Below are 20,477 nucleotides of genomic sequence, written 5' to 3'. Positions count from 1 at the left end.
CTGGGCCTAGAGAATGGGGGGCTCCCTGTCTAGCCTGTCTAGCCCTGGGTGATGGAATCCTGTATCATTACCATGGGTAGAGTGCTGTGACGTCCTAGCTCACAGTAACGGCCAACTCTTCAGCTCAAGGGATCCTCCTGCCTCAGTCTCCCAAGTAGCAGGGACTACAGGTGCCCACCACAATTACCCCAAAGGTTTTCTGCTATTTTTAGGAGAGACAGGTCTCGATTTTGCCCAGGTTGATCTTGAACTCCTGAGCTCCAGCAATCCACCCGCCTCAGCCTCCCAGAGTGCTGGGATTACAGGCGTGAACCACCGCGCCCAGCTGAAACCAAGTCTTTTCTTTTTGTAGTTTTTGGCTGGGGCTGAGTTTGAACCCGCCACCTCCGGCATATGGAGCCAGGGCCCTACTCCTTTGAGCCACAGGCGCCACCCAAGTCTTTCTTTTTTTTTAAGAGACAGAGCCTCACTTTGTCACCCTCGGTAGAGTGCTGTAGTGTCATAGCTCACAGCAACCTCCAGCTCCTGGGTTTGGGTGATTCCCTTGTCTCAGCCTCCCGAGTCGCTGGGACTACAGGAGTCCTCCATAACGCCTGGCTGTTTTTTGTCGCAGTTTGTCCGTATACCGCCACCCTCCGTATACAGGCTGGCGCCCTGCCCACTGAGCCACAGGCGCCACCCTGAAACCAAGTCTTCGATGCACTGCAGTTGCATGCCCAGTGTCCTCCTGGGCCACTCCGGCCAGGGCATCCCAGGTGTGCAGGGCAATGTTTGGAAGAGAGAATTGTGAAGTGAAACCAGAAGCAAACAAACAGAGACTTCTATGTAGGATTAAGCACTTTATCAGGAAAGGCCATCTGAGGGCAGTGTGTGGGGTTTCTTCCCACCAGCTCTTGACATTTGAGTACTTTAAGAAGAAATAAGGAAAAGGAACCTTGCACACCACACTGTGTGCAAGATGAGGGAGAGACCGAAAGTATCTGGAGCCCCTGGCGACGTCCAGCACCGGCGTACCCTGCCCCTCTCCGGGTTCCCTGCCGCCTCGCTGGCCACCAGCATCTGCGATTGGGCCTCCCCACCCTGGGCTTGCTCTCCGTGACTCCTGCAGCCCTGTCCCCTCGTCGGCGCTCTTCTTCTGACCCCCGGCCTGTGCTCCCCGGACCAGTGACGAGGTGCCAAGTACAGACCCTGCAGCAAAGTGAGCAAGAGACGCGGCAGCCAGGGGCGACCAGGGACGTGAAAGTTTACAGGGACAGGAAGTAGGCTGCTGATCACAAGGGGGAGACGGGAGCCACTGCTAATGAGTTTCTTCTGGGGGATGGAAATGTTCTAAAACTGTACTAAAAACCAAATCATAAACCATTGCTATCCTTGGGAACCTTCTGGCCATGTGGCCACCAAGTAGAGCAAGCCCCTTTCTCTTCCTCATCACATGGCTGTGGTGGATGGCTTTCATTTCAGGAGAAGGGTGATTAATACTTTTGACAGTATTTTGTTTCTGTACTCTTTGTGACATTTGCAGCACAGGTATTCAATCTCACAGGGATGTTAAAACCCACACTAGGTGCATGTCCAGTATGTTTAGGTTCTAAACTTTAGGAGATATGGCTATGGGCCTAGACACCCTTTTAAGCATTGTCTTATAAAACCTCCAGCTGGCAGCAAAACTGTTGTAATTTTGAAGCTTTAGCTATCCTTGATGGTGGGCGACAAGGTCGGTAGGTGAAGGGAAGGATGGCTTCCGGCCTCTGCAGCCTGGTGGGATAGCACCTCAGGCTCCTTTTGACGGGAGCCAAAGTTCAACCAGTGGAAATTCAAGCAGAAGGGCCGTGTCCAGGAGTGGGCGGGACTTTTCTATCCCTTTATGTCAGTTTCCCAAGGCTGCTGGAACCAAGCACGGTAAACCCCATAGAAGTTTATTCTCTGATGGTTCTGGAGGCTGGAGGTCCTGTATCAGGGTGTTGCAGGGCTGTGCTCCCTCTGAAGGGCTCCCAGCTGCCTCCGGGCTGATGGGCTGCTCTTGTTTCCGACTTCTCTACAGGAGCCTCCCTCCCCGCCGAGGCTTACTTCAGACTCGGAGTCCAGGGAGGCTTTGGGCTTGGCTCACTTCACTTGTGTGGTTTTGTTTTCTGGGATATTTATTATGTTTTAGAGCCAGTGTCTTTGTGATTAAAATTCTGAACTATGCATAATTTCTTTGTTTGAAGTGGATGGGGAGTTTTAAGAGTGAACTGATGCTGACCCTACAATCATTCACCTCCTGGAAGGCAATGTCCTCACAGCCTGGCCCAGTGCCAGGCTCCACAGAAAATGCCACCTGGTGCGAACGTCCCCAAACAGCATGGGAGCGGGGTTGGGGTGAAGATGCGCAGAGCTCGCTTAAAGCTTGCACGCACTGTTCACTGCACCTTAAAAGGAACCGGTGTCCGTATGCAGGATAGCCTCAGCCTCTGGGACCAGGGTGAGGGAGTGTCGATCACAGTGGCCCTGACACGAGCCCTAGACCCGAACCCTGCACTGTCAGCAGGGACTTGGCCCCGGGTGAGTGCCCCAGTGCAGTGCAGCCATATGAGCCTGTGACCTGCAGTGTAAGGTGCCAGGTTGGGTAACTCATCTGCCCTGAGCACTCTGTGAAACTGGGAAGTGTAAACACAGGGCTCCTGTGAGCACCACCAACTCTGGGGTCCCAAGGGCATTGGAGCAAGGGTTATCCCCCAACCTACCATCTTTGGGGACCCCCATTTGTGTATATTTCCTCTTAATGCTGTTTCTCTCCTCTTCACAGTGTGCCCCAATTCCCCTGGGGCAGTCTGAATCCCACTCCTTCCAGGGGCCAACAGGAGACAGTGTCCCCAAGTTCATGTGTGGCTGGCTGCTAGAAGCTGACTGTGCATCCTCTCTGGGCTGTGTGCACCATGAAAGGCGCCTCTATTCCGTCCAAGGCGCTTGGGAGGGGGGACTGTAACTACTTGAAAGAGCAATTGAGGCCCTGGACACTGGAGCATTGTGGGGCAGGGGAGAGGTGCTTTGGGGACAGAGTGGGCAGGGGAGAGTGGGCAGAGGTCCCTTGCCTCCTCTTGTGTGGAAGCTACCAACGGTTCTGTGTTCAGGGCTGCGACAGGCCAGAGAGGGCTTTAGGGTTCAAGTCCCCTGCTCCACTGTTTCTCCTATCTGCACAGAAACAGTGAAACTAAACATACAGATCCGGGCTCCATCCTTAGAGAACACACCTCATTCCCTTCTGGGGCAGGAGCTCTGTGCTGAGACTGGGATGATGGAGGCTGATCCACCCTCATGACCCCTTCTCCCTCCCCCCGAGGACTCTCGAGGAGCCAGACTCTCAGCACCAGCCAAGAAATGCCCCCTCAGGCTCGGCGCCTGTGGCTCAAGCGGCTAAGGCGCCAGCCACATACACCTGAGCTGGCAGGTTCAATCCAGCCCGGGCCGCCAAACAACACTGATGGCTGCAACCAAAAAATAGCCAGGCATTGTGGCGGGCACCTGTGGTCCCAGCTACTTGGGATGCGGAGGCAGGAGAATCACTTGAGCCCAGGAGTTGGAGGTTGCTGTGAGCTGCGATGCCACAGCACTCTACCCAGGGCAACAGCTTGAGGCTCTGTCTCAAAAAAAAAAGAAATGCCCCCTCAGCAAGCCATGGGCTCCTGGTAGTATCTGGGTATTGGAATACAGGTATGTCCTGTAAGAGCCAGGATGCCACAGGAGAATCTTCTGAGCTTGGCTGCAGGGAAGCAGGGCTGGCCAAGGAAGGGTCAGTTACCTTATGCACAGGGTGACCTGTTTCAGCATCACTGGCACTGTCAGTGTCCTCAGATCCCCTGTGAGATGATGGGCAAGACCAGCTCCAGGGAGAGAAAGCCAGCCCAGGCCTACTAGGGGAAGCCAAGCTCTGGCCAAAGCCTACATCCCCTTATAGTGAGTAGGAAGTCTATTAATACAAAGAACTATATGCTGGTAGGAATAAACAGCTATGGACCTCCTTAGCCAAGTCCCCGCTGAATGGGGAAGGGGGAAAATCTGCCTTCTTGTTGTGCCTTTTCTCCGCTAATGTCGGTGTGTTTTCTGGTCACAATCTGTCACTTGTTTAGCTTTGATAGCCTGCTTGGGAAACCCAGATCCTGTCTTGTGCAAATCCATGTAGGAACTGATTAGTTAGGAACAAGCTGAGCCCTAAATGAAATAAGGGCCAGGCTTAGGTTCAGAATCTTGGAGCAAGAGACACATCCTGGATAAGCCAAGAAAACTCCAGGGGGACTTTTCATGGTTGAACTTGGAAATGCTTTGCAAGAGTGATGGGTGGAACCCACCTGCCAGAATTCCTTGAGTAGGGGTGGGACAGAGGGTCATTGTTAACAATGTAGACTCCTTGGCCAATGAGCACATGAAAAAGTGCTCAACAATATTAGCCATCAGGGAAAACAAGTCAAAGCACAACAAGATCCCACTTCCCACCCACTCAGGTGGCTACAATCACAGAGTCGGGTGACCAGTGCTGGCGAGGATGTGGAGAAAGGGGAAGCTCATCACTGCCGGTGGGAAGGTGCAGTGGTATAGCCGCTGTGGAAAACAGGCTGGCGGCTACTCAAACAGTTGAACGTGGAGTTACCACACTGCCCAGCAAGGACACGTCTAGGCATGTACCCAAGGGAAATGAAACATGTGTTTCTGCCCCCAAACGGGGCATTACTCATTATAGCCAAATGATGGAAACAATCCAGTGTCCATCAACAGACAAGGGAACTAACAAGACGTACTGTATCCACGGCACAAAATGTCACTTGGCCATGAGAATGGCTGACATGCTGACACCTGCCACGACATGAACAGACCTTTAAAACATCGTTAAGCTGAAGAAGCCAGGTACAAAAGGCCACCTCTCGTATGACACATTCGCATAGAAGCCCAGAGTAGGGAAATCTAGGGAGACACAAAATGGGCCGGTTCCTGCATGGGGATGATGTGGGGAAGGGTGGAGGAGAGTTACAGCTAACAGGTGTGGCATTTCCAGGAGGTGATCAAAAAGGTCAAACATGGATTGTGGTGACAGTTGTACATATCTGCAAATATACAAAAAAAAAATTGAATTTTGCACTTGAAAATCGCAAATTCCTGGGTTTCTTCCCAAAACTATTTACACGAAAGACTGAAGGAAACAGACCAAGTGTGGTGTTTTATGAGAAAGGGAGCAAACGGCAGCTGGGGAGACAGGAGTCTCCTCACCTCCCTGTCAATGGTCCTTTGCCTTTTGTATTCAGTCACTAGAAGTTCTGCTCTTTTTAATAAGAATTTTTTTTTTTTTTTTTTTTTTGCAGTTTCTGGCTGAGGCTGGGTTTGAACCCGCCACCTCTGGCATATAGGGCTGGCACCCTACTCCCTTGAGCCACAGGCACTGCCCAAGAATGTTTCTTTTGGGCTTGGCACCTGAAATACAGTGGTTACAGCACTGGCCACATACACCCTGGCTGGCAGGTTTGAACCCGGCCTGGGCCTGCTAAATATCAACGACCACTGCAAAAAAAAAAAAAAAAAGCTGGGCATTGTGGCAAATGCCTATAGTTCCAGCTACTTGGGAGGCCGAGGCAAGAGAATAACTTAAGGCCAAGAGTTTGAGGTTGCTGTGACCTGTGATGCCACAGCACTCTACAGAGGTTGACATAGTGAGACTGTCTCAAAAAAAAAAAAAAAAAAAGAAAGAAAGAAAAAAGAAGAAGAAGAAGAATGCTTTTGGTAAGAATTAAAAAAAAAAATGTGGGGAAAATATGATGATGTCCAAGTTCATTCCCCCCGAGAGACTTCCCTGTCCTCAAGGGCACATCCAGGTGTTGCCTTTGACTCAGCACACAGGAGGCACATGGCTGCGCCCACGCTGCAAGAATGCTGGCCATGCATGCCTTGCTAGGACAGTGAGTGCCAAGGACACAGCACCCACCCGTTCCCACAGACTAGACCCTGAACCTCACCCAGTTCTGCTGGGCTGTAACCAGGATCCACTCTAGCTGTTGTTATCTAATACGTAACATATTAAAAAAAAAACAGTTTGTGCCAGTTGGGGTTCAAGGTCCCATGAATAGACTTTGATTCTTTTTTCTCTCTTTGCATTAGATAAAAGGCAATGGAATTAACGTATCAACAGAAAGTGTGGCCAGGCAGTGGGCTGGGAGCTTTTTCTCTCAGAGTGGCAAATTCACGCCATGAAGGAGAAACCTCAGGGTCTGCAAGGTGAGTTCGCCTCACTCTACAACCTGACGTCTACTCTCTTACTGTGTTTCCACCCTTGAATCTGGCATGTACTTCTTTTTTTTTTTTTTTGTAGAGACAGAGTCTCACTGTACCGCCCTCGGGTAGAGTGCCATGACGTCACACAGCTCACAGCAACCTCTAACTCTTGGGCTTATGTGATTCTCTTGCCTCAGCCTCCCAAGCAGCTGGGACTACAGGCGCCCACCACAACGCCTGGCTATTTTTTTGTTGCACTTTGGCCGGGGCTGGGTTTGAACCCTCGGCATATGGGGCCGGCGCCCTACTCACTGAGCCACAGGCGCCACTCCACATGTACTTCTTTTAATACTTCCTTTTAGGGTCTTCTAAGTATCAACCACCTACAAAATCCTGAAAATTTCTCTTTTGCATGTGTGTGTTCATAATAGAAATAGACAGTTCAAGAATTTTACTTCCCAAGCATTCCGGGGATAGGCAAAAACACAGCAGCACAGCCAAATGTCACTGCCTGTTTGTTGGCAGGAGCAGAGGCAGCAGCTGGGCGGAGTAGAGGCCTGGGGGATTTGTCCAGGTGGCCCTCCCAAGCTCATCAAACCCAGAGACCTGTGCCCAGGACTAACATCACGCTGTCTGTGGTCACCATTATTGGGGCAGAATCTTCTGGGATGCAAGCTCATTTTTTTTTTTTTTTTGTAGAGACAGAGTCTCACTGTACCACCCTCGGGTAGAGTGCCATGACTTCACATGGCTCACAGCAACCTCTAACTCTTGGGCTTACGCAATTCTCTTGCCTCAGCCTCCCAAGCAGCTGGGACTACAGGCACCTGCCACAACGCCCGGCTATTTTTTTGTTGCAGTTTGGCCGGAGCTGGGTTTGAACCTGCCACCCTTGGCATATGGGGCCGGCACCCTACTCACTGAGCCACAGGCGCCGCCCACAAGCTCATTTTTTTAAAAGAGAAAAATAATCGAAAAAAATTTTAATATGACAGAGCTCATGAAAAATGCCATTATTTAATTGTTTTTAAGCACAACCACCCAAAAGCCCTTCCTGATAAAGTCATTCAAAAGACCACATCCCTAGGGCTGAACCAATGAGCAGGTAAGAACATGCTAAGTGGTAGTCACGCTGGGCACGTGGCTGGCTGCCTCAGCACAGGCAATCACCGAGTCCAGCTCTCAGACCCAGGGACTCTAAACATTGAAGGTCTTACTCACCATCCTGCCGAGTTTGGGATCCATTGGGCTGGAGTTCCGAAGCCTCTAGCAACTGTTCAACTTCCAAAATCCTGTGGCAGGAAGTCTCATCAAGGGTGAGACCCAGCCATGTTGAGCATCTGCTGTGCCCCAGCCTACCCGGTGCCGCAGAAGGAAGATGAGGCAAGACAGTGAGTCTATTCACACAGAAAACAAAGATGCTTCAGAGCCAACCATTCCATTTGACTGTGAAGGAAGAAACGGGGCATGCAGATAAGGGATGAGGCAGTGGCCTGGAAGTCATATGATGTCACCAAAGGCCAGTGGCTGGCCTGGCTTGGCTGCAACTCCCTGGGCACTTCATGGTGCTCGTGTGCGGATGTCACCACTGAGAGGAAGCTGGCAGAGCAGGGTGGAACAGGCACGGCTCACCTCGGGCCACACGCCCCCACGTAGGCTGTCACCCTGGGCTCTTGTGAGGGACATCATGGATGGGGTGTTGGCTTCTTGGGGCTGCTGTAATGAAGTATCTCAAACTTGGAAGCTTAAACAACACAGATTTATTGTCTCACTAGAAGTCTGAGATCAAGGGGTCGCAGGGCTGGTTCCTTCGGAGGCTCAGGCCTCTCCCCTAGCTTTGGTGGTTGTGAGTCATCTTTGGCCTTCCGTGGCATGTGGAAACATCTCTATGTCCTTTGCCTCCAACTCCCCCTCCACATTGTGTTTTCCCTGCATGCGTGTGTTTGTGTGTGTGTCTAGATTTTCCCCTCTTGTAAGGACACATGCATGCCGGATTAGGAGCCCACCCAATTCCCATAGGACTATCCTTATTTAAGTGATCACATATGCAGGGACCTTATCTCCAAATAAGGCAACATTCTGATATCCTAAGGTTAAGGATGGCAACACATGAATTTTGGTGGCAGGGGTGGGAGATACATTTCAACCTGTAACAGGCTGTGAGCCTCCTAGTCACTTAGAGATCTTTCAAAGCACAGCTGGACAGAAATCTGTATCCCTGGACATGAGTCCCAGCAGGGTCTTCCGGCAAATCCTCCCTGGGGGACACTGACCTTCCTCCTATCAGCCTGCCCAAGGCCTCCAGCCACAAAGTCTGACCTTCTGCAGGGCAGTGCCCGAGTCTCTATCTACTGCAGTTGGAGGGAAGAAAGGGGGTTTGAGTATAGTCAGGATTGAAAATCTGTTACATTGCAACTTTCTCTTCTTACAGATAGGGAAAGTGGGGCTTATCCCACTTCACATGTACCCCAGCATTCCAGCTGGGACTTGGGCCTTTGGACATGGCCCCGAGTATCCTGGGGAGAGCAGAAGGGTGCCAGGGCATGTGTCAGAGCCTTGTGATGAAGAGGCTGGGGGCTCTCCTGTGGTGCCTTGGATTCCAGTGGGGAGCTGGGGTCAGGCCTGAGGGTGCAACTGTGAAGCCAGCCCCTCACCTGTATAAGACAGACAGGTGCCACAGCCCACAGAGAACATCTGTACCAGGTTGCACTGTGAGCCCAGAGACAGTCCACAGTGGCATTTTGATTGCAAAATAGTGCAGAGGTGAAAGACAGCTGTGAATGCCAACTGACCAGCTTTGCTTGCTAAAGCTTCAGGACAGGTGGTGAAATATTTTCTGAAAAAGAAGTAAACAGAGTATGTTCTGAGTCTTTCTTATACCTTTCACATATTCTTTTTAAAAAGTATTTGCCAAATAAAAACTGCATGTTCAATTTGTAAAATGTGATAATGGAATCAATGAGAACATATGTTATTACATCAAATCAATTAAAACATCTTCATCACCTGTGCTATACGTTAAATTCCAAGAACTTATCTTGTAACTGAAAGTTTGTGCGCTTTGATGAACATCTCATCTCCCACTACTACCTCCAAACAGGCTCTAGCGATCACTGTTTTACTGTCTATGTGAGTTTGATATTAGATCCCAGACCAGAGTGAGATTTAATGGTATTTGTCTTTCTGCATCTAGCTCAATTTCACTTACCATATTGTCCTCCACAATCATTTCTGATCTCTCCAGTGACAGAATTTCCCTCTTTATGTGGCTAAATAATATTTTACTGTTTTTTCTATTTCTATGAAAAATGCCATTGGAATTTTGATAGGGATTGCATTAAATCTATAGATCATTTTGGGTAGTACGGACAGTGTAACAATATTAATTCTTCTAATCCATGAACACGCGATAGATTTCCATTTATTTGTATCTTCAACTACATTCATCAAAGTTATATAATTTTTTTGTACATGGAATCATTTTGCATACAGATTCTTTTACCTTGTTAAATTTATTCCTGAGTATTTTATTATTTTAATGCTAGTGTAAATGGAATCATTTTTCTATTTGGGGGGGGGATAGTTTTTTTTTTGAGACAGAGCATCAAGCTGTCGTCCTGGCTAGAGTGCCATAGCATCACAGCTCACAGCAATCTCTGACTCCTGGGCTCAAGCGATTCTCCTGCCTCTGCCTCCCAAGTAGCTGGGACTACAGGCACCTGCCACAAAGCCCAGTTATTTTTTGGTTGCAGCCATCATTGTTTGGCAGGCCCAGGCTGGATTTCAACCCACCAGCTCAGGTGTATGTGGCTGGTGCCTTAGCTGCTTGAGCCACAGGCGCCAAGCCAGGGGGGATAGTTTTTACTGTATGGAAATGCAACTGAATTGTGTATGTTGCTTTGTATCCTGCAACTTTACTGAATTTGTTTATTAATTCTAAGAGTTTCTTGGTAGTTTTTTTATAGTTTTCTATACATAAGATCATGTCATCTGTTAACAGAGACAATTTTACTTTTTGCTTTCCTAATTTGGATGCCTTTTGTTTCTTAAAAATTTTTTTCTATTCAGTTTTCTTGGGACATATGTCATGGTATAACTGGGGTGTAATAGGGGATCTTAAAAGTGGAATTCCAATTTGGGAAAAGCTAACTATTGTCCTCTATTATCTGTTCTCCCTTTCCTACATAGGATCTTTAGCTGGGCACATTCTTATCCTCTCCTACAGTGGGGTGGCCAGGTGACTGCTGTCTAGATAGCAGGAGACAAGACTTTGAATTCTGGATCGTGTCCTTAAAGGGAAGGACCATGCTTTGCCCTCCCTAACCTCCTTCCCACTGGCTGCTTCAGCAGGAGCTGGTGCATAGACCATGGGATGAACCTGAGGACAGAAGATCTGCATGGTAGAAGCAGCCTGGGTCCCAAATGATGGAGGAGCACCTACATCAGCTCTGCACTTCCTGCACAGACTTAGACATCTGTATGCAGGACAAACACATAAACCCATTCTGTGGAAGCCGCTGTCATTTGGTTACAGCAGCTTAGCCTATATTCTCATAATTAATAATACTGTGTCATTGAAGGATCCTGAACATTTCCAGCATGACTTTTTCTAACCCACATATCATAAAAGTGACAAGAACAGAATGTACTTGACTTTCCCTAAGGAACATGGAAATGGAAAGCTAAATGTTCTTTCAGGTCAGAATAGCTCACTGAGACCAGGTGTAGTGGCTCACAGCTTTAATCCTAGCACTTTGGGAGGTTGAGGCAGGAGGATTGCTTGAGTCCAGGAGTTCAAGGTTGCAGTGAGCTATGATGGCACCACTGCACTCCAGCCTGAGTAGGGGAGACACAGCCTCCGACCAAATTGAAAAAAAAAAAAAAAAAAAAGGAAGAAACACTGTATTGGCTCATTCTCTTTAGCTAAGGAGTGCCGCATGGTAAGTTCTGCCTTTTCTAAATCAGACAAGGTTCTAGTGTTTTTCTCAGAACAGCTTCCTGCTGTGAAGTAAATGCAGCAGGGCAGGATGGGCTTCTGATTTGGGCAGTAAGGGGAAGGCTTCCATGTGCAAAGTGCTCCTCCTGGAACTGATTGCCCAGTGAATGCCATTTCATTAGTGTCCAATAAAGCAAGCTTTTATTCCTAGCTAGAAACAAGAGTTAAGTGCAAAGATCACTTGAAAGAAATAGTAGAAAGCGTTGGGTCACAAAAGAGTGAGAAATTATTGGTATTAGCGTTATTTGATCTTTGATAAGCCAATGTAAAAACATCAGTGGAGGAAAAGATTCCTTATTTAACAAATGGTGCTGGGTGAACTGGCTGGGAACCTGTAAAAGACTGAAACTGAACCAACACCTCTCACCATTAACTAAGATAGACCCTCGCTGGATTAAAGATTTAAACTTAAGACATGAAACTATAAAAATACTAGAAGAAAGTGCAGTGAAAACACCTGAAGAAATCGGCCTAGGAGGATATTTTATGAGGAGGACTCCCCGGGCAATTGAAGCAACACCAAAAATACATTACTGGGATACGATCAAACTAAAAAGCTTCTGCACAGCCAAGAACACAGTAAGTAAAGCAAGCAGACAAGCCTCAGAATGAGAGAAGATGTTTGCAGGTTGTGTCTCTAACAAAGGTTTAGTTACCAGAATCCACAGAGAACTCAAATGTATTAGCAAGAAAAGAACAAATGATCCCATCTCAGGGTGGGCAAGGGACTTGAAGAGAAATTTCTCCAAAGACGACAGGTGTGTGGCCTACAGACACATGAAAAAATGCTCGTAGGGCGGCACCTGTGGCTCAGTGAGTAGGGCGCTGGCCCCATATGCCGAGGGTGGCGGGTTCAAACCCAGCCCCGGCCAAACTGCAACAAAAAAATAGCCGGGCGTTGTGGCAGGCGCCTGTAGTCCCAGCTACTCGGGAGGCTGAGGCAAGAGAATTGCGTAAGCCCAAGAGTTAGAGGTTGCTGTGAGCCATGTAACGCCACGGCACTCTACCGAGGGCAGTACAGTGAGACTCTGTCTCTACAAAAAAAAAAAAAAGAAAAAGAAAAAATGCTCGTAATCCTTAATCAGAGAAATGCAAATCAAAATCATTTTGAGAGGTTAATCCAAGATGATGGTTGAGTAACAGCCTCCCTGCAACAGGGCATGGTGAGTCTGGGGAGATAAGACTCCAGGCATCTCTGGCTGGTGGGATCTGCCTACAATCATCCCTTTGAGGATACAGGGAGTCAGCAAGGGACTTCTGGACCCCAGGATGAGGACAAAAACAGTGGAAAACTGGCAAGTGCTTGTGTGTGTCAGATTGACCTAATCCCGCCGGCAGCCATAAGTACAAGCAGCACTGAGACTGCAAACCAGAAAGGCCTTAACCTGTGAACTGTTTTGGTGTTTTTGGACTTGGCACTCAGTTGAACGGCCTTTGGGGAGAGCTTGAGCAGGTGGGTAGAGAACTTTGGGCATTGTCTAGGGCCCCAGACTGAGCCGCTGAGCTGGACGGAGTTAATAGTCTTTGGCTGTGGGCTGCAGGGAGCCACTGTGGAGAAATGCCCTGGCAAGCTCTGCCCTCAGGGTCACAGAGCAAGGATCAGGCAGGAGCTAGTAACCTAATGACTGAGCAGCCTAAAGGTGAGGACTGAGATGCCTTACAGCCTTAACCATCAGGGGCAGAGTGAGACCAGTTTTGGCACACTGGAGCCTCGGGCTGTTGCCCTGGGTAGAGTGCCGTGGTGTCACAGCTCATAGCAACCTCAAACTCCTGGGCTTGGTGCCACCCAGACCACCATAAGAGCTGCGCCATGACCCCGACCTGCGACCGGTGCCCGCCGGGCCTCTGCATACCCTGACCAGGAACTATGGGAGTGACGCAAACCTGCATTCTCCCTCCTGTACCCTCCCTGCCTCAACACCGGCCTGCTTGTGTGGCCAGGAACTCTGGTAGCCGTGTGCCCTCTGGGGCCCTCCCTGCCCCTGTGCAGAGCCCTTCTCCTGGCCAGAGACTGCTAGAGCCTTGGGCTCACTGTGCCAAAGTCACTGGGCACAAGGCACTCCCAGAACTGTGCACACCACCTCCTGCCCTGTAGCTGGATCTGGGTGTGTCACACTCTGGAGCTGCTTCCACAACCAGAACTCCCTGGCTGGGGCAGCCCCAGAGGAACTACACAGGGTCACTCCCTACAAAGATCCAGCAACAACAGAGTAATCCTGCTGGTGGAGAAACACCTCCCCAACTCTGAGGATGGCCAGAGGCAATGGTGAGAAACAATCATGAGGCAAAATCAACAGAAAAACTCTGGCAATATGAATAGTCAGAGTAGATCAACTCCCCCAAGGATCAATGGGGCAGACACAGTACAAGATCCCATGTACAAACAAATAGCAGAGATGTCAGAAATCGAATTCAAAACCTGGATAGCAAATAAGATCGAATTAGAATTCCAAGCAATAACCCAAAAGTATCTCAAGAATTCAATGAATTCAAAGACCAAATGACCAAAGATTTTGACACATTGAGACAACAAGTTTTAGCCCTCAAAGATCTGACAAACACAGTAGAATCCCTCAGTAACAGAATGGAGCAAGCAGAAGAAAGGATTTCTGACATTGAAGACAAAGCTTTTGAATGCTCCAAAACTCTCAAAGAGGAAGAGAAATGGAGGACAAAAGCAGATCACTCTCTGAGAGAGCTCTGGGATAATTCAAAGAAAACCAATATTCGTCTTATAGGGATACCCGAAAGCGATGAAGTAGCTTCACAAGGCACAGAGTCTCTTCTCCATGAGATTATGAATGAGAACTTTCCAGACATGCCAAGAGATTCTGAAATTCAGATAGCAGTTTTAGAACTCCAGCACGACTCAACACAAATAAGACATCCCCCAGACACATCATAATCAATTTCATTGAAGTTAATATGAAGGAGAAAATTTTGAAAGCAGCCAGATGAAAGAAAGCCATCACCTACAAGGGCAAGAATATTAGAATAACTGCAGATCTCTCTGCTGAAACCTTTTAAGCTAGAAGAGGATGGTCATCGACTTTTAATCTCCTAAAACAAAATAACTTTCAACCCAGGATCCTGTATCCAGCTAAACTGAGTTTCATTTATGACGGAGAAATTAAATACTTCAATGACATTCACATATTGAAGAAATTTGCCATAACTAAACCAGCTCTCCAGGATATTCTCAGACCTATCTTCCATAAAGACTAGTGTAATCCTCCACCACAAAAGTAAACCCACCCAGAAAATTTTGATCAAATTCCAACTTCCACAGTCGCAAAAGGATTAAAAATGTCCACCAGACTCTCAAAAGGCTTATCAATATTCTCAATTAATGTGAATGGTTTAAATTGTCCTCTGAAGAGGCACAGGTTGGCTGACTAGATACAAAAACTCAAGCCAGATATCTGCTGCATACAAGAATCGCATCTTACATTAAAAGACAAATTTAGACTCAAGGTGAAAGGATGGTCATCTATACTCCAGGCAAATGGAAAGCAGAAAAAAGCAGGCGTTGCAATCCTATTCGCAGACGCAATAGGCTTTAAACCAACCGAAATAAGGAAGGATAAGGATGGACACTTCATATGTGTTAAAGGTAATAATATGATGAGATCTCAATTATTAATATTTATGCACCCAAAGAGAATGCCCCTCCATTTATAAGAGAAACTCTAACAGACATGAGCAACTTGATTTCCTCTAGTTCCATAGTAGTTTGAGATTTTAACACCCCATTAGCAGTGCTGGATAGATCCTCCAAAAAGAAGTTAAGCAGGGCGGCATCTGTGGCTCAGTGGGTAGGGCGCCGGCCCCATATACCGAGGGTGGCGGGTTCAAACCCGGCCCCGGCCAAACTGCAACTAAAAAATAGCCAGGCGTTGTAGCGGGTGCCTGTAGTCCCAGCTACTCGGGAGGCTGAGGCAAGAGAATCGCTTAAGCCCAGGAGTTGGAGGTTGCTGTGAGCTGTGTGAGGCCATGGCACTCTACCCAGGGCCATAAAGTGAGACTCTGTCTCTACAAAAAAAAAAAAAAAAAAAAAAAAAGAAGTTAAGCAAAGAAATCTTAGATTTAAACTTAACCATTCAACATCTGGACTTAACAGACATATACAGAAGATTTCATCCCAACAAAACTGAATACACATTCTTCTCATCAGCCCATGGAACATACTCCAAAATTGACCACATCCTAGGCCACAAATCTAACCTCAGTAAATTTAAATAATAGAAATTACTCCTTGCATCTTCTCAGACCATCATGGAACAAAAGTTGAACTCAATAACAACAGGAACCTGCATACCTATACAAAAACATGGAAGCTAAACAACCTTATGCTGAAGGATAGGTGGGTTATAGACGAGATTAAGAAAGAAATCACCAAATTTTTGGAACAAAACAACAATGAAGACACAAATTACCAGAACCTCTGGGATACTGCAAAGGCAGTCCTAAGAGCAAAACTTATAGCACTGCTAGCCTTCCTCAAGAAAATGGAAAGAGAGGAAGTTAATAACTTAATGGGACATCTCAAGCAACTGGAGAAGGAAAAACACTCCAACACCAAACCCAGCAGAAGAAAAGAAATAACCAAAATCAGAACAGAATTAAATGAAATTGAAAACAAAAGAATTATACAACAGATCAATAAATCCAAAAGTTTGTTTTTTGAAAAGATCAATAAAATAGATAAACCTTTGGCCAACCTAACCAGGAAAAAATGAGTAAAATCTCTAATTGCATCAATCAGAAATGGTAATGATGAAACAACAGACCCCTCAGAAATTCAAAAAATCCTTAATGAATACTATAAGAAACTCTAGTCTCAGAAATATGAAAATCAGAAAGAAATTGACCAATACCTGGAAGTATGCCACCTACCAAGACTTAGCAATACGAAGTGGAAATGTTGAACAGGCCTATATCACGTTCTGAAATAGCATCAACTATACAAAATCTCCCTAAAAGAAAAGCCCAGGACCAGATGCCTTTACATCAGAATTCTACCAAACCTTTAAAGAAGAACTAGTACCTATATTACTAAACCTCTTCCAAAATATAGAAAAAGAAGGAACACTACCCAACATATTCTACAAAGCAAACATAACCTTGATCCCTAAACCAGGGAAAGCCCCGACAAGAAAAGTAAATATCACCAATATCACTAATGAATATTGATGCAAAAATACTCAATCCTAACGAACAGAATCCAACAACACATCAAAAAAATTATACACCATGACCAAGTGAGATTTATCCCAGGGTCTCAAAGCTGGTTCAATATACACAAATCTATAAGTGTAATTCAGCACACAAACAAACTAAAAAATAAAGACCATATGATTCTCTCAATTGATGCAGTAAAAGCTTTTGATAATATCCAGCATCCTTTCATGATCAGAACACTTTAGAATATTGGTATAGAAGGGACATTTCTTAAACTAACAGAGGCCATCTACAGCAAACCCACAGCCAATATCGTATTGAATGGAGTTAAATTGAAATCATTTCCACTTAGATCAGGAACCAGGCAAGGTTGCCCATTGTCTCCATTGCTATTTAACATTGTAATGGAAGTTTTAGCCATTGCAATTAGGGAAGAAAAGGCGTTCAAGTGTATCCACATAGGGTTAGAAGAGATCAAACTTTCACTCTTCACAGATTATATGATCGTATATCTGAAAAACACTAGGGATTCTACTATAAAACTTTCAGAAGTGATCAAGGAATACAGCAATGTCTCAGGCTACAAAATCAACACCCACAAATCTGTAGCCTTTATACATACCAACAATAACCAAGCTGAAAACACAGTCAAGGACTCTATTCCTTTCACATTAGTGCCAAAGAAGATGAAATATTTGGGAGTATACCTAACAAAGGACATGAAAGATCTCTACAAAGAGAACTATGAAACTTTAAGAAAAGAAATAGCTGAAGATGTTAACAAATGGAAAAACATACCATGCTCTTGGCTGGGAAGAATCAGCATTGTTGAAATTTCTATACTACCCAAAGCAATATATAATTTTAATTCAATTCCTATTAAAGCTCCATTGTCATATTTTAAAGATCTTGAAAAAATAATACTTCATTTTATATGGAATCAGAAAAAAACCTCGAATAGCCAAAACATTACTCAGCAATAAAAACAAAGCAGGAAGAATCATGCTACCAGACCAGAGACTGTACTATAAATCAATAGTGATCAAAACAGCATGGTATTGGCACAAAAACAGAGAAGTAGATGTCTGGAACAGAATAGAGAATCAAGAGATGAATCCAGCTACTTACCATTATCTGATCTTTGACAAGCCAATTAAAAGCATTCAGTGGGGAAAAGATTCCCTATTTAACAAATGGCATTGGGTGAACGGGCTGGCGATCTGTAAAAGACTGAAACTGGACCCACACCTTTCACCATTAACTAAGATAGACTCTCACTGGATAAAAGATTCATACTTAAGACACAAAACTATAAAAATACTTGAAGAAAGTTCAGGGAAAACTCTTGAAGGAATCAGCCTGGATTAATATTTTATGAGGAGGACTCCCCAGGCAATTGAAGCAGTATCAAAAGTACACTACTGGAACCTGATCAAACTAAAAAGCTTCTGCACAGCCAAGAATGTAGTAAGTAAAGCAAGCAGACAGCCCTCAGAATGGGAGAAAATATTTGCAGGTTATACCTCCGATAAAGGTCTAATAATCAGAATCCACAGAGTACGCAAACGTATTAGCAAGAAAAGAACACGTGATTGCATCTCAGGGTGGGCAAGGGACTTGAAGAGAAACTTCTCTAAAGAAGACAGATGCACGATCTACAAACACATGAAAAAAAGCTCATCATCCTTAATCATCAGAGAAATGCAAATCAAAACTACTTTGAGATATCACCTAACCCCAGTAAGAGAAGCCCACAGAACAAAATCCCAAAACCAGAGATGCTGGTGTGGCTGTGGAGAAAAGGGCACACTTCAACACTGCTGGAGGGAATGCACACTAATACGTTCCTTCTGGAAGGATGTTTGGAGAATACTTAGAGACCTAAAAATAGCCCTGCCATTCGATCCTATAATTCCTCTACTAGGTTTATACCCAGAAGACCAAAAATCACAATATAACAAAGACATCTGTACCAGAATGTTTATTGCAGCCCAATTCATAATTGCTAAGTCATGGAAGAAGCCCAAGTACCCATCGACCCACGAATGGACTAGCAAATTGTGGTACATGTATACCATGGAATATTATGCAGCCTTAAAGAAAGATGGAGACTTTACCTCTTTCATGTTTACATGGATGGAGCTGGTACATATTCCTCTTAGCAAAGTATCTCAGGAATGGAAGAAAAAGTATCCAATGTACTCAGCCCTACTATGAAGCTAAATTGTAGCTTTCCCATGAAGGCTATAACCCAACTATAGCACAAGACTATGAGGAAAGGGCCAAGGAAGGGGAAGAGAGAGGCGGTGAAGGGAGGGTAATGGGTGGGGCCACACCTACGGTGCATCTTAGAATGGGTACAGGTGAAACTTACTAAAGGCAGAATACAAATGTCTACATACAATAACGAAGAAAATGCCATGAAGGCTACGTTGAACAATTTGATGAGAATATTTCAGATTGTATATGAAACCAGAACATTGTACCCCTTGATTGCACTAATGTACTCAGTTATGATTTAACAATAAAAAAAAATTAAAAAAAAAAAAAAGAAAAAAGGGCAACGCCTGTGGCTCAGTCGGTAGGGCGCCGGCCCCATATACCAAGGGTGGTGGGTTCAAACCCGGCCCCAGCTGAACTGCAAACCAAAAAATAGCTGGGCGTTGTGGCGAGCGCCTGTAGTCCCAGCTACTTGGGAGGCTGAGGCAAGAGAATCACTTAAGCCCAGGAGTTGGAGGTTACTGTGAGCTGTGTGATGCCATGGCACTCTACTGAGGGTGATAAAGTGAGACTCTGTCTCTACAAAAAAAAAAAAAAAAAAAATTATTTTGAGATATCATATAACCCCAGTAAGATCAGCTCACATCACAAAATCTCCAAACCAGAGATGTTGGCGTGGATGTGGAGAAAAGGGAACACTTCTGCACTGCTTGTGGGAATGCAAACTAATACGTTCCTTTTGGAAAGATGTTTGGAGATCTCTTAGGAATCTAAAAATAGAACTGCCATTGAATCCTACAATTCTTCTATTAGGTATATATCCAGAAGACCAAAAATCACATTGTAACAAAGATATTTGCACCAGAATGTTTATTGCAGCCCAATTCATAATTGGTAAGTCATGGAAGAAGCCCAAGTGCCCATAGACCCATAAATGGATCGATAATTTGTGGTATATGTACACCATGGAATATTATGCAGCCTTAAAGAAAGATGGAGACTTTACCTCTTTCATGTTTACATGGATGGAGCTAGAACATATTCCTCTTAGCAAAGTATCTCAAGAATGGAGGAAAAAGTATCCAATGTACTCAGTTCTACTATGAAACCAATTTATAGCTTTTATATGAAAGCTATAACCCAACTATAGCCCAAGAAGAAGGGGAAAGTGGAGAGGGAGGAGTGGGGGGAGGATGGGTGGAGGGAGGGTAATTGGGGGACCACACCTATAGTTACATGTTAAAATTTATTTATTTTTTATAAGAGGAAGGGCTTAATTCACCACCCGGGAGCTTACGGCATAGAAGAATTCCAAATGGCCGTGCTCCCCAACTGGTTTGGTCTTTCCCTTTTTATTCACAGTCAAAAAGTTTCACCCCACAGGTACCCTTCTCATTGGCCAGTTTGAATCAAGTGGGAGATGCTATTCCAGACCCCACAGAACTACAGGATTTCACAGAACTTTGAAATTTCCAAGTTCCAGAAAGTTTACAAATTCCCAAGAGCTGAGTTGACAGGGAGAGGACCCTGCAGGTATATCCTTGTGGTCTCCTTGAGAAGACCTGTTCTCCTGGATCACAACCTTTTTGAGTATCCTCTCTCATTCCCCCCTTTTGAGACTCCAGTATATTTTAATTTGGGGTCTCAATATCAGCTTGTTTCTGCAGGTGCTGATAGTAACCACTTTTTAGCCACTGAGGTTTTAGGGACTGTGAGTCTTCTTGGGTCCTCTACTCATAGTACCGTGGTGGTGGGCTAATATAAATATGAGTTTTTACTTTCCCTGTGACATTTTTCGCCCCTTTTCCCAAAGTCCAAAGTCCAATTAAGACAACTCCCTCGAGGA

At 45.7% G+C, this 20,477-nt stretch overlaps 1 protein-coding gene across 4 annotated transcripts in view; it reads right to left on the bottom strand.

The window, feature by feature from the left end:
- The window catches only part of CNDP1 (carnosine dipeptidase 1), a 62,952-nt gene that overhangs the window by 30,323 nt on the left and 12,152 nt on the right, over nt 1-20,477 (bottom strand). Inside the window, exon 1 of one of the 4 annotated variants that reach the window (XM_053571869.1) lies at nt 7,456-7,933. The exons of the other annotated variants lie outside the window; for them this stretch is intronic. Coding sequence (XP_053427844.1) covers nt 7,456-7,479 — 24 coding nt within the window. The 5' untranslated portion in view covers nt 7,480-7,933. Of the gene's footprint in view, nt 1-7,455; nt 7,934-20,477 lie in introns of those variants that run through there. 4 annotated transcript variants of the gene reach the window in all.

The sequence above is a fragment of the Nycticebus coucang genome, chromosome 19 (assembly GCF_027406575.1).
Source record: "Nycticebus coucang isolate mNycCou1 chromosome 19, mNycCou1.pri, whole genome shotgun sequence".
Lineage (NCBI taxonomy): Eukaryota > Metazoa > Chordata > Mammalia > Primates > Lorisidae > Nycticebus > Nycticebus coucang.
The sequence above is the reverse complement of the archived record's forward strand: the minus strand, read 5'-3'. Positions and strand labels throughout refer to the sequence as shown.